The following is a 21,049-nucleotide window of genomic DNA, read 5'->3' as shown; positions in this document are numbered from 1 at the left end:
TGCGATTTCATTTCTCACTTCTCTACAATATCCTTCGCTTCGTGTCCTTCCTTAGGCGCGGCTCTGTAACGTTCTGTCCTTTCCGCTAGATACCTGCCATGAACCCACCCCTGACAGGTCCTCCCTGGAGCTCTCCCAGGCTGCGTTCTGTACTAACTTCCTATCCGACCCCCTAGTTTTACCAGTGTGAGGAGTGGCCTAATACATAGTGCCTTTTGCTCCCCCTAGTGGCCGGAGTGTGAAGTGTAATGTGTGACTGTGATACCTCCTTTAGTGCAATCAGACATAACATCGCTCCCCTTAGTGGCAGAGTGACATTACTGCAATGACCAGGACTCTGGGGCGCTGCATAATTATGTTATTTCTAACAAAATGACAGTTTTACATACAATTTCTGAATATCTCAATTATTAGTGACAACTGATACAGCCGTTACCATAAGTAATAAACTGCATTCATTGCTGTAACTCTGAAATTTCCAGTACATAAAATTTCACAATAAATGTAAAATACATCTTAAGGTAAATATCACTCTTTAAAACCCTATTCTTGATATATCATTGTAGCAGTCAGAGCTTTTTTTCTAATCATAATGTTCTAATTTCCCGCAACCACCAAAAGAGGGAGCACAAGAGCTTATTACATACTGATACTTTATATATAAGCAGTATAAGCTCCAGAGCTCTCTCCTGTGGAATATACAAGAAGCCAAAATATTTTTCTTAAAAGGGGCTGTTAGGGCTAGCGGAATGCACCGATTAATGAGAGATAAATACGAGGTGCGTTCGCAGACCAGGGTTCCACCGTGCAGAGATACCTGCTGCTAAGTAATGGCGGATGGACACTGAGCTCACACGTGGGTTAACCTCACCCCGTATGAAATGTAAGCGACCTATGTTGCTTAACAGAGTCTCGCTGTACACAGAAAACTATTACCCTAACTAGGGTTGTGCTTGCTCTGGAACTCTTCTGTGCTAACCACACACATGAAGGAACCAGATGCTAAGCCAAGGCTAATTGCCCCCACTGACGCTAGCTGCCTGCCTGAGTGTACAGCCCCATAGCTAAACAGACTCCACATGTGAGTGAGTGGTAGAGTATCCACTGGCAACAGCCAAACACAATTGATATTAGCGCATGGCCTTTTATAGTTGTAGCTTCTTCAGGACTTTCCTGGTGGACCAATAGGAGCTGCAACAGGACCTGGGCATGTGACCCCCGACCTCCAATGAGAGGTCTTCCCTTGGGCATGCTCAGAAGGAGAAAAGCAGGACTTACTCCCAGAAGCGTCTGCTCACTGCTGACCAGTACTGGCTACAATGGCTGAGCCTGGAAGGGCAGCAGTAACCAAGAGCACAGTATCTGCCTGAGCCAGATGCTGGGACCAACGTCTCCGCTGAGCAGGCTCCACTGTGGCTGGAGAAGAATGGGAGACTGCAGCAGAGGTGGATCGAGATTCCCCCTGTGCAGTGGCGGGAACTCGAGACCTAACAGGGGCTTTCAGGAAATTAGACATGTTTCAATACAGCTATAAGCTACTTTGTAATGTACCGTATTTTTGGGATTATAAGATGCACTGGACCATAAGACGCACCCCAAATTGTGGGGTGGAAAATAGCAGAAAAAAGATTTTTATAAGATGGGGTCTGCCTTATTGTCTGAATTTAAGGTATCTTACCTGAAATCTGGAGGTGGTACAGCGGGGTCACAGAAGGCATGGTCCCTTCCTCAGGACGCTGGCGGCGGCAGAAGTGGGGCAATGCTGCAGTCCCAGGGTGCGATGCTGCAGGTCCGATGTCGGTGGCGAGGCAGAGTTGAAGCAGGGTCCCATCCTCAGGATGCCGACGGAGGCAGAGGTATGGTGATGCTGTGGCGGTGGGCGATGCAGAGTGCAACTGAGCAGGGTCCCTTCTTCAGGATGCCGGTGGCAGAAATGTGGCAGCACCACAGCCTGGTGTCCACAGTGAGGACTTTTTTCACTGCTGAGGCCTTAGGAAAATAGCCGCTGGAGGCCACGAATGCGCAGATTGAAAACTCGGCGGCCATTTTCCTGAAGCCGAGTGCTGCCAAGATTTCAATCTGTGCACGCATGGCCTCTGGTGGCCATTTTCCTGAAGTCTCTGGTAGCCCATGGCTTCAGGAAGATGGCCGTAGGGAAAACGGTGATGCACATTTCTGCAGCCGGCATCTTGAAGAAGGGACCCTGCACAGGCACACAATGCACGGCCCACCACCACAGAATCACCACACCTCTGCCACATTTGCGCTATAAGACGCACCCCCCATTTTCCTCCCAAATTGTTTGGGGAAAAAGTGCATCTTAGAGTCCAAAAAATACAGTACACCTCGTCAACCTGTAAAGTCCTTGTAGCTATTAACCTGCAGACATAGGTTGCTTCCTGGTCATCTTCCTTAAAATGAATCTACTGGGAGAAAATCAACTCTTAATCATAGGGACGTGTTTAGAACAGTTACAGTGATGGTTCACAGCATTATGAGCTTTGGCTGTATGCATGCCCTGATGCTTTGATTGACAGATTGCTCTGCATAGATGTACTTTAGAATGAGCTGTCAATCAAAATGTCAGGATGTCTTACATCCATCGTACTCTGTGTTCTGAATAATGACTGTAGTCATTCCTGGAACACCTCTATGACTGAAAGCCGGCGGCTCCCTTGAAACCCGGTAGCCATGCTTTCATTGCGACAGCCACTCAGATATTGTAAGGTATTTTAGTTATTTTACTGTTTCTACTTAAAATTGCATACTATACATTGCATGCAAAATTTGTGCCTTCGTAATTACTTCCACAAAGAATGTACCATTGTTATTGACATCATGTTCATTACCTGATTCTAACCTTCAATGGTGGACATTCACTCAAAGAATGAGTTTCCTATTTATAAATTATTCTCCCATATTATGCAGACTTCTAAAGACTTCTCAACTTTCAAAGCTTTATTCCCTAAGCTCTAAAACAATCATGCACTTTATACAATTTTCCAGGATTAATAACCATGAATGAGTGTTTGACCTTTATTAAAAGCACTGTTTTGCAGCTTTCTCTGCCTCTTGCATAGTTAAAATATAAGATACACTTTTGTTTTCTTGTATTTTATAAAACTTGTTACTTAATTGAATGATGGTTGTGAGTTTTTTCTTTTTTTTCCCAAGCTACATTGTAAGAACTGCATCTCACATCATGATTGGCAGCACAAAGGCCAATTCTGTAACCTTCCAGCATGAAGAGCAGGTTGGGCATACCTCTTTCAGAAGTGTTTCAAAGTTCTCTTCCATGCAAGGATTTAATTAAAAGAGAATAAACTATAAAGTATGTAAGAAAAGTAATGCCCTTCACCGCTAATGTTACCTCCTTTGTCTTTCAAGTCTTAAGAGGGTCTGTCCTGAGTTTTGCCTTGACTCGGCTGCATCATTTCAGTATTTAGAAGATACTAGTGGATTGTTTCTAGTTTACACCAATTATATATCTGACATTAAGATGTCTCTATCATGATTATTAGTAAAACTGAAAAATAACAGAGTAGACAAATTTTCTAAAAATTACTCCAATGGTCAGTTTTATTTTTGACTTAGTGTAAGAGCATAATTTTCTGCGTCCTGATGGAAAAATTGTAACAAGACCCCCCCATCATATGTCAAATACAATACTAATGACCTTTTATAAGGTTGTTGTATTCCGTTTTGACTTTAAGGTCTTGATGTATCTGAATACATTGGAGATGCACCCCTGTATTGGAGTGAAAAATAACTTTTAACCTCATTACGTTAAGATTTACATTACAAAGCAGATGTACTGTAGGGATATATTCTGCCGAGAGTAAAGACGACCTATGAAAATGTCATTGAAGAGATGAATTAGGCTGTTGTGTCACCCAAATGCCCTTGAACAAATGAAGAAATGCAAATTTGAATGTTTTTTTTGTAAGATTTATTGGAACTTTTCGTGTTTTGCTCCTTACATTTATCTTTGCTAATGTTTATGGAAATGACTTCTAAATTCTCAGTTGAAGCATTTTAGTATTTCAGATGACAATTTGAAGAATAACTCATATACCTGTAGTGAAAACTTAATTAGGATGAAACTTGTCTTGAGTTCGATCCATACTTAACTATGGCTGAAATAACTTTTGTCAATCCTTTTTCCATGCTGACTCAATTACGAATTCAATATTACGCTCTTTTATTACTATTTCGATTGCAATGCATTTGTACCATGTGATTTTTTGAATCTTGTGGATCAGAATTTTTTTCTTGAGAGAAGAAATTTAGTTTTCTTTTTGCCATTTTGTTTTTTTCGTAACATGGATGCATTGGTAATAACATCCACAATGGTATTCTGATTCATAGAGTTTTTTTTAAAATGATTAATCTGAATTAAGAGGTTGGATGTATCCTGCTAAATTAAATATGTTACATATGAATATGTTTAACTAGCTAATAACAAAGACCAAAAAACGGATTTCTTTCATGTAAAGCCATACTATTGCTGCTTAAATATGTTTTTTTGGGATTGTCTATAACATAATTTTAATAACCTAGATCAAGTGCAGATTTCTAATTTTCAATTAACATAGGAATAATTTTGTTTGCTAAAATAAAATAAATGAATGACTGAACCATGATATGTTCTAGGTACAATTTTTTAAAAAATCCAAATTTCAAAAAGTCATGTGGCAACTGTATAGCTCAAGCTTTAAGTATTAACTTTTAACCTTTGACCTTTCAGATTTTAACCAATGAAATGTCTCTTTAAACTTTAAAGGAAACAATGATAACGAACGCCTGGCGATTGCTAGACAGCGAATTCCATATCGACTTGGTCGAGTAGTTGATGATTGGCTACTCGACAAAGGTAAAAAAACATTGATTAAAACTTCAAATAAAAATAATTTGAACATAACCAAGTAGTGTTTCATTGTAACGCTATTAAACCTTAAAATAAATTTTCAGTAAAACTAAATTAAAAACATTTAAAACAGTAAAATCTTAGATAGTGGTTTCTTGCATACGATGTACAATAATTTTCGGACCTGTTTAGAGCTCAGATGTTTAATAATCGTACCCTGTTAACTTAAGGTTAAAGGGACTGTAAATATAATCTACTAACTCGATCTATGAAGACACTCATAGATAACTTTAACCAAACATTCTAAATTATTCATAGAAATTTTTTTTTCCTGTTCCCACTTCTAAATTATTAACTAAAATATGTGCAGATTTCTTACCTTTCTTACTGCCGTGAACAAAATATCTTGGTTTAAACTACAGGAATTCTAACTAGTGGGCAAAATGAATTGCCAACCAAAGTGAAGTCCCTTTAACATTTGCATCCTTTCAAGGAAATTTTTTTTTGAGCAAACCATAATTAAAGCAGAACTTAAAGTTGTGTGCATGCTAATCATACGCAGAGAACAATCTGCTTAAAATTGTATTTGTGATTTCATAATGCTGCCAATGTTTTTAAGGATCTCTTTGTGTAATAAAATTGTGCCATAATTTCACCATCGGTATGTGTATCATTACTGAAGTCGCTTTCTACATCAAAAAGACTCTATTTTAATTGTTAGTCTCAGCTAAATGCCAATCAGAGCTATTTCCTACATTGCCTGGGATGCATAATGATGCACTTCTTTTCTTAACTTGTGGCGAAGCAAACAAAATTCAATATTATAGCGGTAAACATTCAAAATGGAATCCTAATTGCCTTTTGTGGCAAAATATCTTTTCTTTGGTTTTTTCCATTTTTTATTTATTTTTTTTCCTCCTTGCAATAGATCATTAAAAAGAAGGGTATTTTTTAATAATACATATTCATATTAAAGATTATTAAAAATGAAAACAAATATTTCAATTATAATCATAGGATGCAATATATTTTTTAAATTTAAAAAAACACACAAAACCTTTGATTGGCTTTTGGCATCAAACTTCATCCAAGCAAATATATATTTATTATTAGGCGTACATTTCACAGTCACCTCATCTAAAGCAATGAATTATAATCTATTTTCCTCTTATAATTTATTGCCTTCATCATTCATTAAAACAAAAAAATGTTACCCATGTTTTTCATAATAAAGAACTCGATGTCAACATTTTTGTATGTATGTAATATTCTTTTTGCAGGACGGCAGCTCACAATCTTCAATAGCCAGGCGACAATAAAAATCGGTGGAAAGGAACGGGGACATCCATTTCAAGGCCAACTTAGTGGCCTCTACTATAATGGCTTAAAGGTTCTGAACATGGCAGCTGAAAGTGATTCCAATATCGTGATTGAGGGAAATGTCAGGCTTGTTGGTGATGTGCCTTCATCAATGACTACAGAGTCAACTGCCACAGCCATGCAGTCAGAAATGTCCACTTCTATTATGGAGACTACAACCACATTGGCCAGCAGTACTAGAAGGCCAAAAACGCCTACAAGGGAGCCGGTTGGTCAGGTTAGTAACCCCGCATTTTTATTATTTTTCTTACAATTAACATTTTTGAAGACCATAAAAAATAAAAAATAGTACGCAACTAAAAACTCAGAGTAACTGGATAGATAAGGAGATGGATATTTTCCTTCAATTTTGATTTCTATTACACAAAATATTACTGCACACACTAATAGTGAGCAACTGATTAAAGGGAATTTGTCACTAGGTCTATGCCACCTAATTTGAGAGCAGCATATTGTATGGACAGATACCCTGATTTCAGCTATGTGTTTCTTACTTTGCTACTTGCTGTAGTTTTGATAAAATCAGTATTTTATCAGCAGATGACTGGTAAGCCTGCTGCCAGGTAGTCCTCCATATTGATAAGCTTTGTATAACTCCTCCCCCACCTCTGATTGGCAGCTTTCTGCCTATGTACAGTTTATGCTGAAATCTGCCAATCAGTGATGTGGGCAGGGTTATACAGAGCTCAGCATTCAGAGAACTGGTAAATCAGCACCAGAAAAGAGAGTGATTTTATCAAAACGTCAGCAAGCAGCCCAATAAGTGTCACATAGCTTTGCCTCTACATCATGCTGCACTCTGGTGAGGTAGTTTAATTTATTGTATTCATTTACACCATCATTTATGACAATCTATAAAAAATATGTGTGCAGAATGAATCCTACCACAAAAACGTATATATCCATTTAAACATTTCCCATAGTGGCCACAAGTACAGCTGCGCAAAAAGATTTGCCGGACACTCGTTATATCCACATTGGTAGTTCATGGCTAGCAGGGCAGGAACATGCAAACCTCTTTCTTCTGGCATATCCGTTGCCTTTTCTAATTATAGGGCCTGGCACGTCAATATTGCTGCGTGTTGGAGGCACGACATTGTGCTGGACCTACTAATCGGAAAATGCCCATGGAATGCTGCCAAGTGGGAGGAGGTTCAAAAATGGCCCTGATATGATGGCCCTGAAGTGGCCACTGGACAAGCCTCCTGCAAACCTTTTTTCCCAACTCTAATAACAATAAATTTAATGTAATATTATAATCTCATTTTCCCAAACAGGAACCTTGTAATTATTATTACAGATATTTGTTCTGCTGTAAAGACTTGTCTGTCATAATCATGTATTGCTGCTATCTGCAACCTGTGGCTTTTAAAAAAAAAATTTACAATTTCCAAGCGTACTGCTGTAAGTGCAGGAGTGCAGATATCATTAATGCAGCCTGTAAAATCTTCCATGCATCCCTTGCACAAAAGCTCTCATAGCTGCTAGTTGGTCTCACCTCCTTTCTTGCAAGAAACTATGTTATTAGCAAAATAAAATTGGGGTTGGAAAAATATCACGCCTCTTATTCTGCACTGCAAAACTTTACATTATAAATGAAAACCCATTGAAGGTGTCTATTCGTACAGTGGACAGGGAATAGTAATTTCACAGTAGTTGAAGATGCCCGGACTAGAAATGTGTGATAAACAACAACAAAAAAGAATTTCAGAAATAGCATTTAATAGGCCATAACTGTATATAAAATATGGATGTAACAGAGTAGAGTTATTAATTTCCTCATTAAACAGAACAGATGATACATTTTGTTTTGCAAACTTAACAGTGAGCTGTATTTGACATTAGTGATGAGCGAACATGCTCGGATAATGCGTTATCTGAGCATGTTCGGTTGTTACTCGAGTATTTTGGGCGTGCTCGGATAATATGTTCGAGTCCCTACGGTTGCATGTTTTTCGGTTGTTAGGCAGCCACAAAACATGCAGCCATGGGAACTTGAACATATTATCTGAGCACGCCCAAGATACAAGGATAACACCTGAGCATGCTCAGATACCACGTTATCCGAGCACATTCGCTCATCACTATTTGATACTATTGCCCACTAGTGATGAGCGAGTGTGCGCGTTACTTGAGATTTCCGAGCATGTTCGGGTGTTCTCCGACTATCTTGGGTGTGCTCGTAGATTATGTTTGTGTCCTCGCAGTTGCATGATTTGCAGCTGTTAGACAACCTGAACACATGCAGGGATTGCCTGTTTGTTAGGGAATCCCCACATGTATTCAGGCTGTCTAGCAGCCGCAAATTATGCAGCTGTGGGGACACAAACATAATATACGAGCACTCCCAAGATAGTCGGAGAACACCCGAGCATGCTCGGAAATCTCAAGTAACGAGCACACTCGCACATCGCTATTGCCCACGTTTAGTCTAGAATCATCTGCTCTAGACTTAATATCTATTGTACATCTTTGCTTTTGTATGTTCGTACATAGCATTGAGTTTTTGTGCACAAATATAAATATGTGTAGTATGGTATCATATCAGTATTGTCCAGTTTCTAATTTGGATTTACTAATGGAATCAAATGCGGAGCAAAGCTGGTAAGTTTTTGGACTTCTATTCTTTTGTACTTTTGTCTACTTACTCATTTTTATTTTAACATGATGCTATGTCTGATATATTTTTATAATATGAGATTTTTTACTGTAAAATCACATGCCTATGTAATTAGTTCTTTCACATTTATGGAGAGTATACTAGTCTAAAAGAGAGAGAGAAGATCCATCGTTATGGTCTTTGTATTTTTATTGATGGACATATTTATAGTCATTAGCTCTGCTAAACATTTGTTCCTGGAAACACGCGATGTGTTCGGTATATGCTTGGATAGCATCTTTTACTCTGTGTTTTGAATTAATTAGTGACCCAGTTTCACAGGCTCAGAAAAAAGGGCAGATCCTTGACTTCATTCCGCAGTTGCTTAACCATCATTTGTTACATACTGTTTCTATAAATGACTTGTATATAATGACTGCTTTACTACCAAAAAAAAATGGAAACCTACCATTGTGTTTTGTTTTCCTCAAATCAAACCAAGCTTTTAGTAAGCCACTTAAATTGCTTTTGAAATAAACCCTGGGGTGAATGAATGTTTTGGAACAATAGAAACACATTTTTGGCCAAGCAGAATTAAATTGGCTTCGCTTTAAACTGCAGAGAATAAGCATGGTTGGTAATTCTGGAGGGCAAAATGTGGGTGAAGGATGTATTTCTGTTTATACTGAAGCAGTGACTTTGAAGAAGATTCATCAAAATATTCTCACGACAGCCTTGGTTTTTGCCCTCCAACCTAAACATAATAAAGGCGTGCGTCTAAAAAAGCACAATACAGTCATTTACAACCAATTTCACTTTGAAGTCAGGAGGTTTCTCTGCACCAGGTGACCTATATAAAGTATGTTTCTTATTTTACAATATTGCACTCAGTCAATTGAATTAATTTACAGACATATCTTTTTTTTAAGCATGACATTTTGATTTTTAAAATTTTGCCTTTAGGGTTAAATGAATAAAATAGCTTGCCATCATATTTATCGACTTATAGTCCATTTCGTTCTATTGATCAGTGGGCTAAACACATCATACTGTGACCCTTAATTAAATTTAAGGACAAAAATTACACATTAGGTCCTGGTCTAGTTAAGCAGTAGGCACAAAATTGTATATAAATTCTGTCTACATATTATGTGCTCAGGCATTTTCAGGAAATATTTCTTTAGGTTGATAAAAAAAATTTAGGAGCGAAAATAAAATATAAACACATATTTAAAAATCTGTTTCTGTTTTAGGAAAATTGCATTCTAAAAACAGTCTACAGAGGAGAAGTACATATATGGCCCTGATTCATTAAGACCGGCATTTCATGCGTCAGTCTTAATGAAGGCACTGCAGGAATAAGACTTGTCAAATTCATAAAGAGGAGCACACCGCTTATTGAATTTGGTGCACCTTGTCAGTTGTCTGCGACTGGTCAAAAATATTGCTCCATTCAGGGACTGGAGTAACTTTTCTGGCATAAGAAATGCTGCCACTTTTGAAGAATTTGATGAGTGGGCAAAATCAAACCCCGTCCCTTCCCCTCCTCTTTCCCAACTCCACACATTATGTTGGAGCTTCCCAAAAGTGGTGTAAAAAAGCCAAAATTCGAAAGACTTTCCCACAAAATTGAGTGAAACTTTGGTGACTTTACCAATTGTTTTATGCTACTTTTCTAGCCTAAAAAATGTCATGGGTTGTGGCCTTTTCTGCTTATACAGAGCACTCAGAGAACTTCAGAGAGGGGCAAAAGTGTACACATAAGGACAGTACCATTTAAAAAGAACAACACTGACAAGTGGTTTCCCTCACCTGGTGGTGTTGTGTGAAGGCACATCACCTGTTTAAACGTGAATATCATCTGCTGCCTCCCCATGGCTGGAGGAGATATCTTCCAGATGCATATTTACCAGATTGGAGAGAATCACGTTGGGTGGGCTGCGCTGCTGGAAATGAGGAGCCTTGGAGCTAAAAATAAGGTGTTTAGTAGTATCAACACGCAACACATTTTGGCACTGAAACGGCGCCTTTCTCAAGGAAAAAAAAGCAAAAGAGAAAAGTTGTGAAATGTGTTGGTACTAGTAAAAACATTTTATAAAGCTCCATTTTCTTAGGCTCTAGAGTCCCTTTTTCCAACAGCGCAGCCTTATGTGATTCCCTCCATTCTGGTATAGACAGAGCACTGAATATTGAAAAGAACTGGTACAGATGCGACTATCATACAAATCTGTTCTTCTCTAGAACTCATACATAAGTCACATTAGAGCCACTTATTGGGTTTAAGTGCCTTAAATTGTTCACATTTCTCATGTTTCAACAAGGCCTAGATGGGCACTCTGTTCGATATGTGACTACGGGGCAACAGGCATAGAAAGATGTGATGCACTATATGATTTGAAACCTTTTTATCATAGCCAGCATTACCTTTATAAACAATTTTGCAACAATAGCTCTTTCTTAGTATTGGTCCAGACAGACTACCCTTCATTCCACACTTCCATGAGCCTTGGGTGCCTATGCTGTTTGGAATGGTTGTCCTACGTTTGGTGGGCATTAACCACACTTACCATTTTGGAGATGCTTTAGATGTTCTAGATCTACCTGAGAAGTTCCAGCTCTCAGACCTCAAAAACATCTGATATTTCTTCGGAATGTTGATGATGGCTTTCCAATTTTTCTGTAGTATTACCTGTAGTATTAAATGCATGAACAAACATGTAAAATATGGACAATCTGAAACAATCAGTGTACAGCTTGAAACATAGATTGAATTTCTGAGTGCGAGAACCATGCTACAGATTAATGTAGGTTATAGATAAGGATTGTTCTGATTGGATAATCTCTTTAAAAATTCAGAATAAACAGATCCTCAATTCCCCCTCCCCTATATTTACTCTGCTTTGTACCAATGTAGCCAATGAGTCTTCGCTTACCATCCATTTCTGAATTTCTGCATCTATCCATACTCTTACTTTACTCTTCCAGCTGTTTATAAATATGTATAACTTCAATGTATATCTTCGTCCTTTTACTTTTCCTTCTTATGTAAATATTCACAGCTGATACATTTTTGCAATTCCGTATTTTACATTTCACTTTTTTGCCATTTATCGCGACTGCATTCATTTCTATGGAGAAAGCCCAATTTTTATTTTTTTTTCCTTTTAAGCAATTGAATGTTTCTTAATAGTCAATTCATCTGCAACAATGTATAGTAAATATTTCTGATCTCATTAAATATCTGCATTTCAAAAGGAAAAATACAGGAGCATAGTGGCCATAAAGATGAAACTATTCCGAAAATCCATTGCACGAGCCTGCAATAATAATAATTGCTCACGTCTTTTGCCTGCATTCTTTCACAACATTTAATTGCTTATATTCATTCGTATATTTTATGCAGCCAAATCGCTTTTTCTTTATAGCAAGTGGAGTAAAATATAAGGTAGGTCCCCTGAATAATTTTTTGCTAAAAACATTTATTGCTATGTTAATGATGGGAAATAAAAGGCTACATTACAAAAGAATAAAAAGTAATAGCAAATCTGCCTGCTATGCCTTTCATGTAGCTATTTCTTTTATAATTTTTGGAATGCAGGATATAATTTCCCACATTTATTGTTACTTTTTATTATATATTTCCTTATTTATTTGAAACAAAAAATATTCTGAAAGCTCGTAAGGTAACTTCTTATACCAAATATTCCAAATAAGATCATGTCTTGTCTCTATCGGGCTTCGGGGTAACTGCAAACAAAATCCGAATTAGAGAAATAATAATGCAAATATTAATTATTATGATTATTGTTGCATTACAGCACATTTGTTTAAAGAGAGCTGATTAATACAGGGATGAGGCACACCATATTGTACCATCTGTCGTAATGACACATGACGGATGCTTATCTCTCGAATCTACAATATTTTGGGGGAATTTCTTAGGGTATGTTTCCACATGCCGGATTACATCAGGATTTGCTGCGGACTGGGTGCTGCGTACAGCCGCAGCGTCCAATCTGCAGCGTCCAGATGTTACATCATAGTGGAGGGTATTTTATGAAATCCCATCTCCACTATGTGCGCACGGCCGCATGCAGTGGCCCTGAGTTTGCGGACATGCGGCGCGTCTTTACAGACTGCAGCATGTCTATTTAAATAACAGTCTATGAATACGATGCAGTGATTCAATGAACACATCCGGAATCACCACGTGTACAACAGAGGGTGGCGTTTTGGGCAGAGCGGGGTATCCGCTGCACCCAAAGCCCTGGGTTTCCTGAATGTGGAAACATAGCCTTAATGTTAGAGTAGTAATCTCCACATGTGTGGTCAACTTGTAAAATATGAAGTACAGTTCACCTTCTGGTCTCCGTACTCCACATCTGTTCCAAAATGTCACAAGACATGGACAAATATAAAAAAAAGTGTCTGATCATCACTATTTAGACTCTGATGAAGAGGCCCGAGTAGTCTCGAAAGCTCGAAATTTGTTACCATCTTTTCGGTTAGCCATTAAAAGGTATCAACCACTGAGGACTCTCACATTTCAACTACAAAATGCACTTCTTTAGTCAATGTCTGATCAGTGATTCCTTATGTGGATGGACACTAGATCACCATTATTATGTCACACAAGGTTACGCTCGGTGTTGACTTTTTTTTTTAACACACTTCGCAAAGTCCGATAGCAGTTATATTAGCCCATATATGTCAAGAAATGACTGTCATTGCCTTTGCATTAACATTTTATATATTATTCCATGGCTATAGAAAATCCCACTAACATTATCCCTGAGATTTTCCAAATAATTTAGAATATTTAGAAGATTCCCAGATGTCCTTGAAGGAAGATTACAATATTTAGATTTATAATTTAGGATAATTGCTTGGGACCCTCAAGGTTGTTTTTCCACTGCACTTACCATAAAGATATACGAAGCAACACATACAATATAAGACACCACTTTCTGCAACTTCTTCCTGCCAAGTGGACAGGGATGGGGTTCACTCCCATTCTTGTGGTCAGAGGTAGTTCAGTTCTCCAAACTAGCAGAAGAAAAATGTATTTACATACATAGAAAAATTTAAAAGATATTCCAAGTTTTGACATTAATGGCATATACAAATGATATGCTATAATTGTCTACTAAATAAGGTTCCCATCACTGGTGCCTTCATCTATCTATGGAACAGTAGTCCCATGATTCGCCTATTGGTCAGTAAATCAAGGCAGTGAATGTGCTCCTCATTTGCCTTTATGCATGTTAGCTTTGCAGGTATGCTAAGCTATAGAAATGAATGGAGAGAGCACATGTGACAGTCAACCAGCAAGCATTGAGGAAATTCGGGGGACCACCTGCCTGTTTTTTGTAGATAAGGGCTAGACCTAATGTTATTAATCCATTTAGCAGCCATTTATGACATATTTTTAAATGTCTAAAAAAAAAAAAAACACTTTAGATAGCTGTTGACCAAAGAATGGTTTGACCTTTCGTTTTTTTTTCCAGCAGCTATCTTGCTCGACCCGACTTCTCATGGTAGAGCGAATGCTCCTGTGTTCTCTTTCAGGGAGCTGCTGCTAGGCTCCTTTGGTCTCAGCTAATCTCAGAGAAAAAAAAAAAGGATTGGTTGTCCAAAATTGGCGAATCTTCATCTGCCCTAACATCACCTGTCAGGGGAGAGTCAGACCCTCAGTCACATTAGACTCTTCAGTTGAACCCATCATTATCAACGTTAGTCTGATGTGTATGGGGGCCTTAAAAGGAATATGTCAGCCGATTTGTGCTATGTAATCTGAGGTCAGCATGATGTAGGGGTTAAAACACTGAGTTCAGGTCTGTGTCGCTGATTAGGCTGTGTGCTATTGTTTACTTACATTGACGGTTTTATCACTAGGACATTATCACTGCCAGGATTGTTGCTCACTTGCCTGCTAGACCGACCATGCCCCTCCTGTGATAAGCAGCTCACTGTTAATAGACAGTGTACATAGAAAGCCTGGTGTGGGCAATAGCAGCTTTCTGAGCTCTGCTTCATGCTACATCTAAAAACTCTGATAATAACACCCAACTTCCATTTTACACTACATCTATGGAAATATGAAGAGATCCCCAATTAAGATAAAAATTAGCTTTTATTCAGCAATACATAAAACAATTAAAAAGCAAGGATACTGCCAAAGGACACCGAAAAAATGAACACACCAATAGTACACTGATATTAATTATTCTACATAAACAATCATAGCGCAGAAAAATATTGCTGCATTTTATTATAATAGTTAATCCATATGGCTATATGTCAATATAGTGTGACCTTGATAAATATACTGCTTAGGAGCCAGTATATGTCTAGTGCCAGTCCTCCGTTAAGGCCGGAGTCACACTACAGCGAGATACGGCCGAGTCTCGCAGGTTAAAAACAAGCTCTGACACCGGCATTCCGGCATTCCGGAGCGGAGCATGGGGCTCCATGTATTGCTGTGCGGCCGCATGCTCCGCTCTGGAGTGCCGGTGCCAGAGCTGGGTTTTAACCTGCGAGACTCGGCCATATCTCGCTGTGTGTGATCCCGGCCTAACACTGACATTTGTTTCATTTATCTTTATAACTGTGGGAACTTACAAACCACATCATATGGGTATAGCAATATTTTTCTGCATTATGATTGTTAATGTAGAATATCCCATGTATCATTAATGTCAGTGTACTATTGGTGTGTTCTTTTTTTCGGTGTCCTTTAATTGTTTCATGTATTACTGAATAAAAGCTAATTTTTTTATCTTAATTGGAGATCTCTTCATATTTCCATAGATATAGTGTAAAATGGAAGTTGAGTGTTATTGCATGTAAAAGTGCCCTTTGTATCATTCTGAATATCTTGGTTGATATCTAAAAAACTCTGATTGTGTGACAACTTGCACACCCAGCAAACTATGTGATACGTAATAGGAATCTGAGTCTCTCCCCTTACATCATGCTGCTCTCTAATGAGGTAGTTAAAAACCTGGTGACAGATTCCCTTTAAAATCAATATACCATTTTGTGATATATGTCAATGAAATTAAAAATATCCAATATTTCTTTTCTGGAAAAATCCAAAGTAAATCAAGAATATAAAAAGATAAAAAGATAATGTACTGGATCGTACAGGGGAAGGGATGTGTTAACTTCACTCACGTCTGGGGAGGGGAGTGAATGACCCAGCAGGAATCAGCTCTCTGGTGCCACCACTTACCCCTGGTCAGTCAGGGAACTGCATCAAGGGCAAATAGTCACCAGAGAGGCTTCCCTTATAGGTACTATTTATTGAGGAGGTCCCATCGAGGGGGAATATATATATCACCAGTCCAGGCAGGGTATATATAAATATATATACCTCCCGGCCTCACTAACACAGTATTGTATGCTGCCACCAGTTCCTCGTTAGATATAAGCCCCGTCCGACAACAGGCTTATATCAAGTCAGAAACCAACTCCAGGTAGCGTATTTTAACCAACCAAGCATGAGGATGTGGGGATTCATGAATTGAGACAAAAGAGCAGCCCAAGATTAATTTTGTATTTAATCACCAAAAGTCGCACTAGAAAGATGCAGGTATGTATACAAGAACAATATACAAGTATACAGTCAGGAGTGTAGTTTAAGGGTAGGATACAGATAGATTACAATTGCCGTGCTATGTAGCATGTGCCCACAGGGAGGCTTTGATGAATCACAGGTCCAAATCATCTTTGTTGCGTGATTGCCTGGCCGTGTCAGCTAGTGGGCCTTTTGCCAGTAGAAAAACTGAGTCCAAAATGAGGAGCTGCCTATTATCCCCTAGGCTGCTCCCTCCCACACACTACACCAACCCCAGTGCTGTGCAGCCTCTCTCCTCTCATATCTGAGAGCATGGTTTTCCAGTCAGAACTGTTGATGCACATAACTTTCCACCTGAAGCTCTAAATAGGATGGCGGCACAACTGAGTTCTGCTGGATTTTTTCTGTGAAGGGACACCAAATACGGCTACCTTAATAAATTTCTGGTGGCTATGCTTTATAACTAGTGTTGAGCGATACCTTCTGATATCCATAAGTATCAGTATCGGATTGTATTGGCCAATATTTGAAAAATATCGGATATCGGATATCGCCGATACCGATACCTGATACCAATACAATACAAGTCAATGGGACCAAAATATCGGAATTAAAATAAACCCTTTCTTTCCTTGTAGGTTAATTCTACATGAAGGAAAACAACTAAGAATAATGTAGGATGTATTAAGGGAGGTGGAGGAGACATTAAAGGGATAGAGGTTTAGCCCAAGCTCCTCTATGCAATCCTATAGTGTATTATTATTATTATTATTATTATACATTTTTATAGCGCCATTTATTCCATGGCGCTTTACATGTGAATACGAGGCAAATATAGACAAATACATTAAACATGAGCAGATAACAGGCACACGGGTACATAAGGAGGGAGGACCCTGCCCGCGAGGGCTCACAGTCTGCAGGGGATGGGTGATGAAACACTAGGAGAGATATTGCATTCTTTTATTATAGGTCATTTTCTAGATTCAATATCTCAGAACCTGGTTCTGTTGAGCCTGGGATCTTCGGTGACAATATGTCTGCGTGTCAGCCTGAGTCCAACAAAGGAAGCCAGTTTGCTGGTAACTGCACAAGAGTTCACACTCCTGTGATAATTGCTAGACTTGGTGCTAAGGGACACAGGGCCTATGTCTTTTGGCCCACCTGGGGAGAGTTTCAAAAGCCTTTTTGCTTGAGCTATTTAAAAAAAAAATTGGTCTGCCCTGTCCAAGGAAGTCCCTTCCCTGGATAATGTGGTCCCATTGATTGATGTGTATTTGACCTCTCTTTTGGCCTGGGGCAAAGCCAAAGGTGGGGGCTGAGTTTGGGAGCAAGTATTTTGGGCCAAACTGTAACTGGGAATTCCATCAGATATCAAAATAATATCAATTAGATATCATTTTCCCATATCTCACAGATAAAAAAAATCATCTCTAATTTTTCATTTAAAGAACCCTTGTAGAGTAAAAATATGATTTGTCAATTAATTTGTCCTCACCTCTGAGCTATCTAGCCAGAATAATCCACCTTCTGTCTGCCCTGTAAGAGAAACAGTGTAAAAGGAAATGTTTACACGGTTTGTAACATGAAGAATAAACACAGAGGAACTCGGGAACAGAACAGCAGTAAAGTACACACTGAGGTTTTAATAGAAAAAAGGGAAAAAAAAGAACATTTGTAAATGGTTCTCTGTTCCTGTTTAGATAGCTGTTTAGCCTGGTGTCGACTGTCACTCAAATTCATGGCTCCTCTAATGGTTGCATTCTCAGAGGATTTTCACTGACAGCAGTGTTCAATACTGTGGCCCAAATTTATCACAATTATTTAAAAAAAAATCAATTTGGGTCTCTTATACTAAACTGGAAAGATCGTTCTTTTCAACATAGAAGTTTTCCGATTTGATCACTGTTTTAGTGAATATGAAAAAATTCTAGCCCCTAAATAAATTTTTCTAATAAAAATTTTACAAAATATAACCTCAATGCCTTTTTTCTAGTAGGTTTCGTTTTTGTAATCAATTTTTGAAAATGCTGTTATAAACAAACTGAAGCTTGGTCTGGTTGTTGAGTTCTGAAGCAATCCTCAATGGGAAATAATGAAAATTTCACACATGAAAAGCAGTATCAAATAATTTTAGTTTAGTATTATTAAAGCACTACTCCAGCCTTTTTTTATTTCAGCGCTGGAGTGGTGCAACTAATCTAAGTTCCTTGACCCTAACTAATATTATGCTCTCTAGCTTTTGTCTTCAGTTCTTCCCTGCATTGGTCATCGTATGTTAGGTGTCAAGTTCCTGCCGCTGCACAGGGGGAATCTCGAACCACCTCTGCTGCAGTCTCCCATTCTTCTCCGGCCGCAGTGAAGCCTGCTCAGTGGAGACGTCGGTCCCAGCGTCTAGCTCAGGCAGATACTGTGCGCTTGGTTACTGCTGATCTTCCAGGCTCAGCCATTGTAACCAGCACTGTTCTGTGGTGAGCAGATGTTCCTGGGACTAAGTCCTGCTTTTCCTCTACTGAGCATGCCCAAGGGATGACCTCTCATTGGAGGTCGGGGGTCACATGCTCAGGTCCTGGACCACTAGGAAGGTACTGGAGAACTTCCTCTAAAAAAGGTTTGCATGACCGCATGGCCATGCGCTAGTATCAACTTAAGTTCATGTGTGTATGAGCTTAGCTACCTTGTGGTCTGTGTCAGCATGTCTTCAGGGTCAACTGTAAGCTGTTAAAATTCTGGCACCTCCGGAGAGGAGTTTGTGTGTATGAATTCAGCCACTAGAATTCCGGCACCTCTGGAGAGGAGTTGTTTGAGTGCTGTTGCTGAGTGTATGACCACTATATGCTTCCTGCTCCGTTAGAGAGCTGTGATCCTCTGTGAGGTTAACAGGGCACAGCATTATCTTTTATTCTGATGACTCTGTGAAGCAACAGAGTTCGCTCCTATACAGACCAGGTGACGAAACCCGTGTCTGTTCAAGCGTAATACCACCATATATTGCAGCCATTTACTAGCAGCAGGTTCCACTCCTGCACGGTGGACCCTGGACTGTGAACGCACCAATATTATCTCCATATTTACTTGGTGCATTCCACCAGCCCTAACATCGTGTGACTTCAACTTCTGGCTGGCTGGATGTCAGAGGTAAAGGTCACAAGCTCTCAGTTTAGGTCTATGAAACCCTTGTTCTAGCCACATTCTGGCTCTGATAGACTTTCAATGAGTTGTGATTTCCAGATCTCCCATCAAACACTGGAATGATGCAGCAGGTCCCAACCTTCTGCAGACGACTGAAACGACGTTGAGAAAAAATGAAGATGTTGGATTATAAGTGTGATACTAGTGGCACTGTTATGATCCGGTGACCTTGGAGCAGCATGAAAACTTTCAATGGAGTAGGTGGTAACTATATTGACCGCAAATCCTGATCTTAACACTGCAACTAGAAGTAGCCGTGGGGTGTACCTAACAAGCCCTAGACACCTCGTCACAGCCGGAGGACTAAATACCCTAAAGATGGAAATAGGAATTCTACCTTGCCTCAGAGCAGAACCCCAAAGGATAGGCAGCCCCCACAAATATTGGCTGTGAGTAGGAGAGGAAAGACACACACAGTCAGAAAACAGGATTTAGCACAAGAGGCCACTCTAGCTAAAATAGGAAAGGATAGGACAGAGTTCTGTGCGGTCAGTATTAAAAACCCTTCCAAAAATATCCACAGCAGATTATACAAAAAATTCCTCCATCTAACTAAAGACGTGGAACGTAGATCTGCAACTCCAGAGACTCCTACACACAGAGCAGGAATACAATAAAAAAACAAGCACACAGCTTGTGTGCCATAAAAAAAGAAACAGACACTTATCTTTGCTGAATTGGCAGCTAAGCAGGAGAAGCCAGACAGAGGTCCAACACTTCCCAAGAAACATTGACAACTGGCAAGGACTAATTAGTCCTGCAAACCTAAATACCCCAGTCAGAATTGCAATCAGCAGATACACCTGTCCAAGACTGCAGTCCAGGGACAACTGCATTACCACCTACAACCACCGGAGGGAGCCCAAAAGCAGAATTCACAACATGGCACCACTCCAGCACTGCAGTAAAAAAAAGCTGAAGTGGTGTTTTAAAATTCACAAAAAAACAGATGGTTGTTTGAAAAAATATGATTTTTTATTCTTGCAATTTTTTACTTAAAAAAGACCTGATCCATTGTTGAGGTGCACATTAATCTAATATAGCCAAGCATGTTCCTGACAGTTGTCAAGCTATGTTTGGAGTCATGAATCCTTATATATCCCCTGATTATATAAATCCAAGATTTATATGTCCATGGGATGCCATCCATTGACACATGCACCATCAGGTTTGTTTCCTTGCCAACGGGATCCTTTTGACATATCTTCTGATTCAATATGATCAATCCTTTTAAAAATCAAGTTTGACAGCTTAGGAAAACTTTTCCACAAAAAATAATTTGAGGTCAATAAATCAGACACAAATCAAACCAATTACCCTGAAAAGATGTGTATAAAAACTCTGATGTCCCCTAGTACTGCATTCAACCCCTTTTACTGCAAACACAGAAATATAGCTTTAGTACTGTCAAAGTGACCTTCAAATATATGTT

At 39.0% G+C, this 21,049-nt stretch overlaps 1 protein-coding gene across 21 annotated transcripts in view; it reads left to right on the top strand.

The window, feature by feature from the left end:
* NRXN1 (neurexin 1) overlaps nt 1-21,049 on the top strand; it is a 1,975,072-nt gene that overhangs the window by 1,833,195 nt on the left and 120,828 nt on the right. For 17 of the 21 annotated variants that reach the window (XM_069768660.1, XM_069768673.1, XM_069768667.1 and 14 more), the window contains 2 exons: nt 4,784-4,873; nt 6,148-6,464. In XM_069768660.1, coding sequence (XP_069624761.1) covers nt 4,784-4,873; nt 6,148-6,464 — 407 coding nt within the window. The remainder of the gene's footprint in view (nt 1-4,783; nt 4,874-6,147; nt 6,465-21,049) is intronic. The other 4 variants (XM_069768674.1, XM_069768672.1, XM_069768677.1 and 1 more) reach the window with 1 other exon arrangement.

Source organism: Ranitomeya imitator, chromosome 5, assembly GCF_032444005.1.
Source record: "Ranitomeya imitator isolate aRanImi1 chromosome 5, aRanImi1.pri, whole genome shotgun sequence".
In the NCBI taxonomy this organism is placed as follows: Eukaryota; Metazoa; Chordata; class Amphibia; order Anura; family Dendrobatidae; genus Ranitomeya; species Ranitomeya imitator.
The sequence above is the reverse complement of the archived record's forward strand: the minus strand, read 5'-3'. Positions and strand labels throughout refer to the sequence as shown.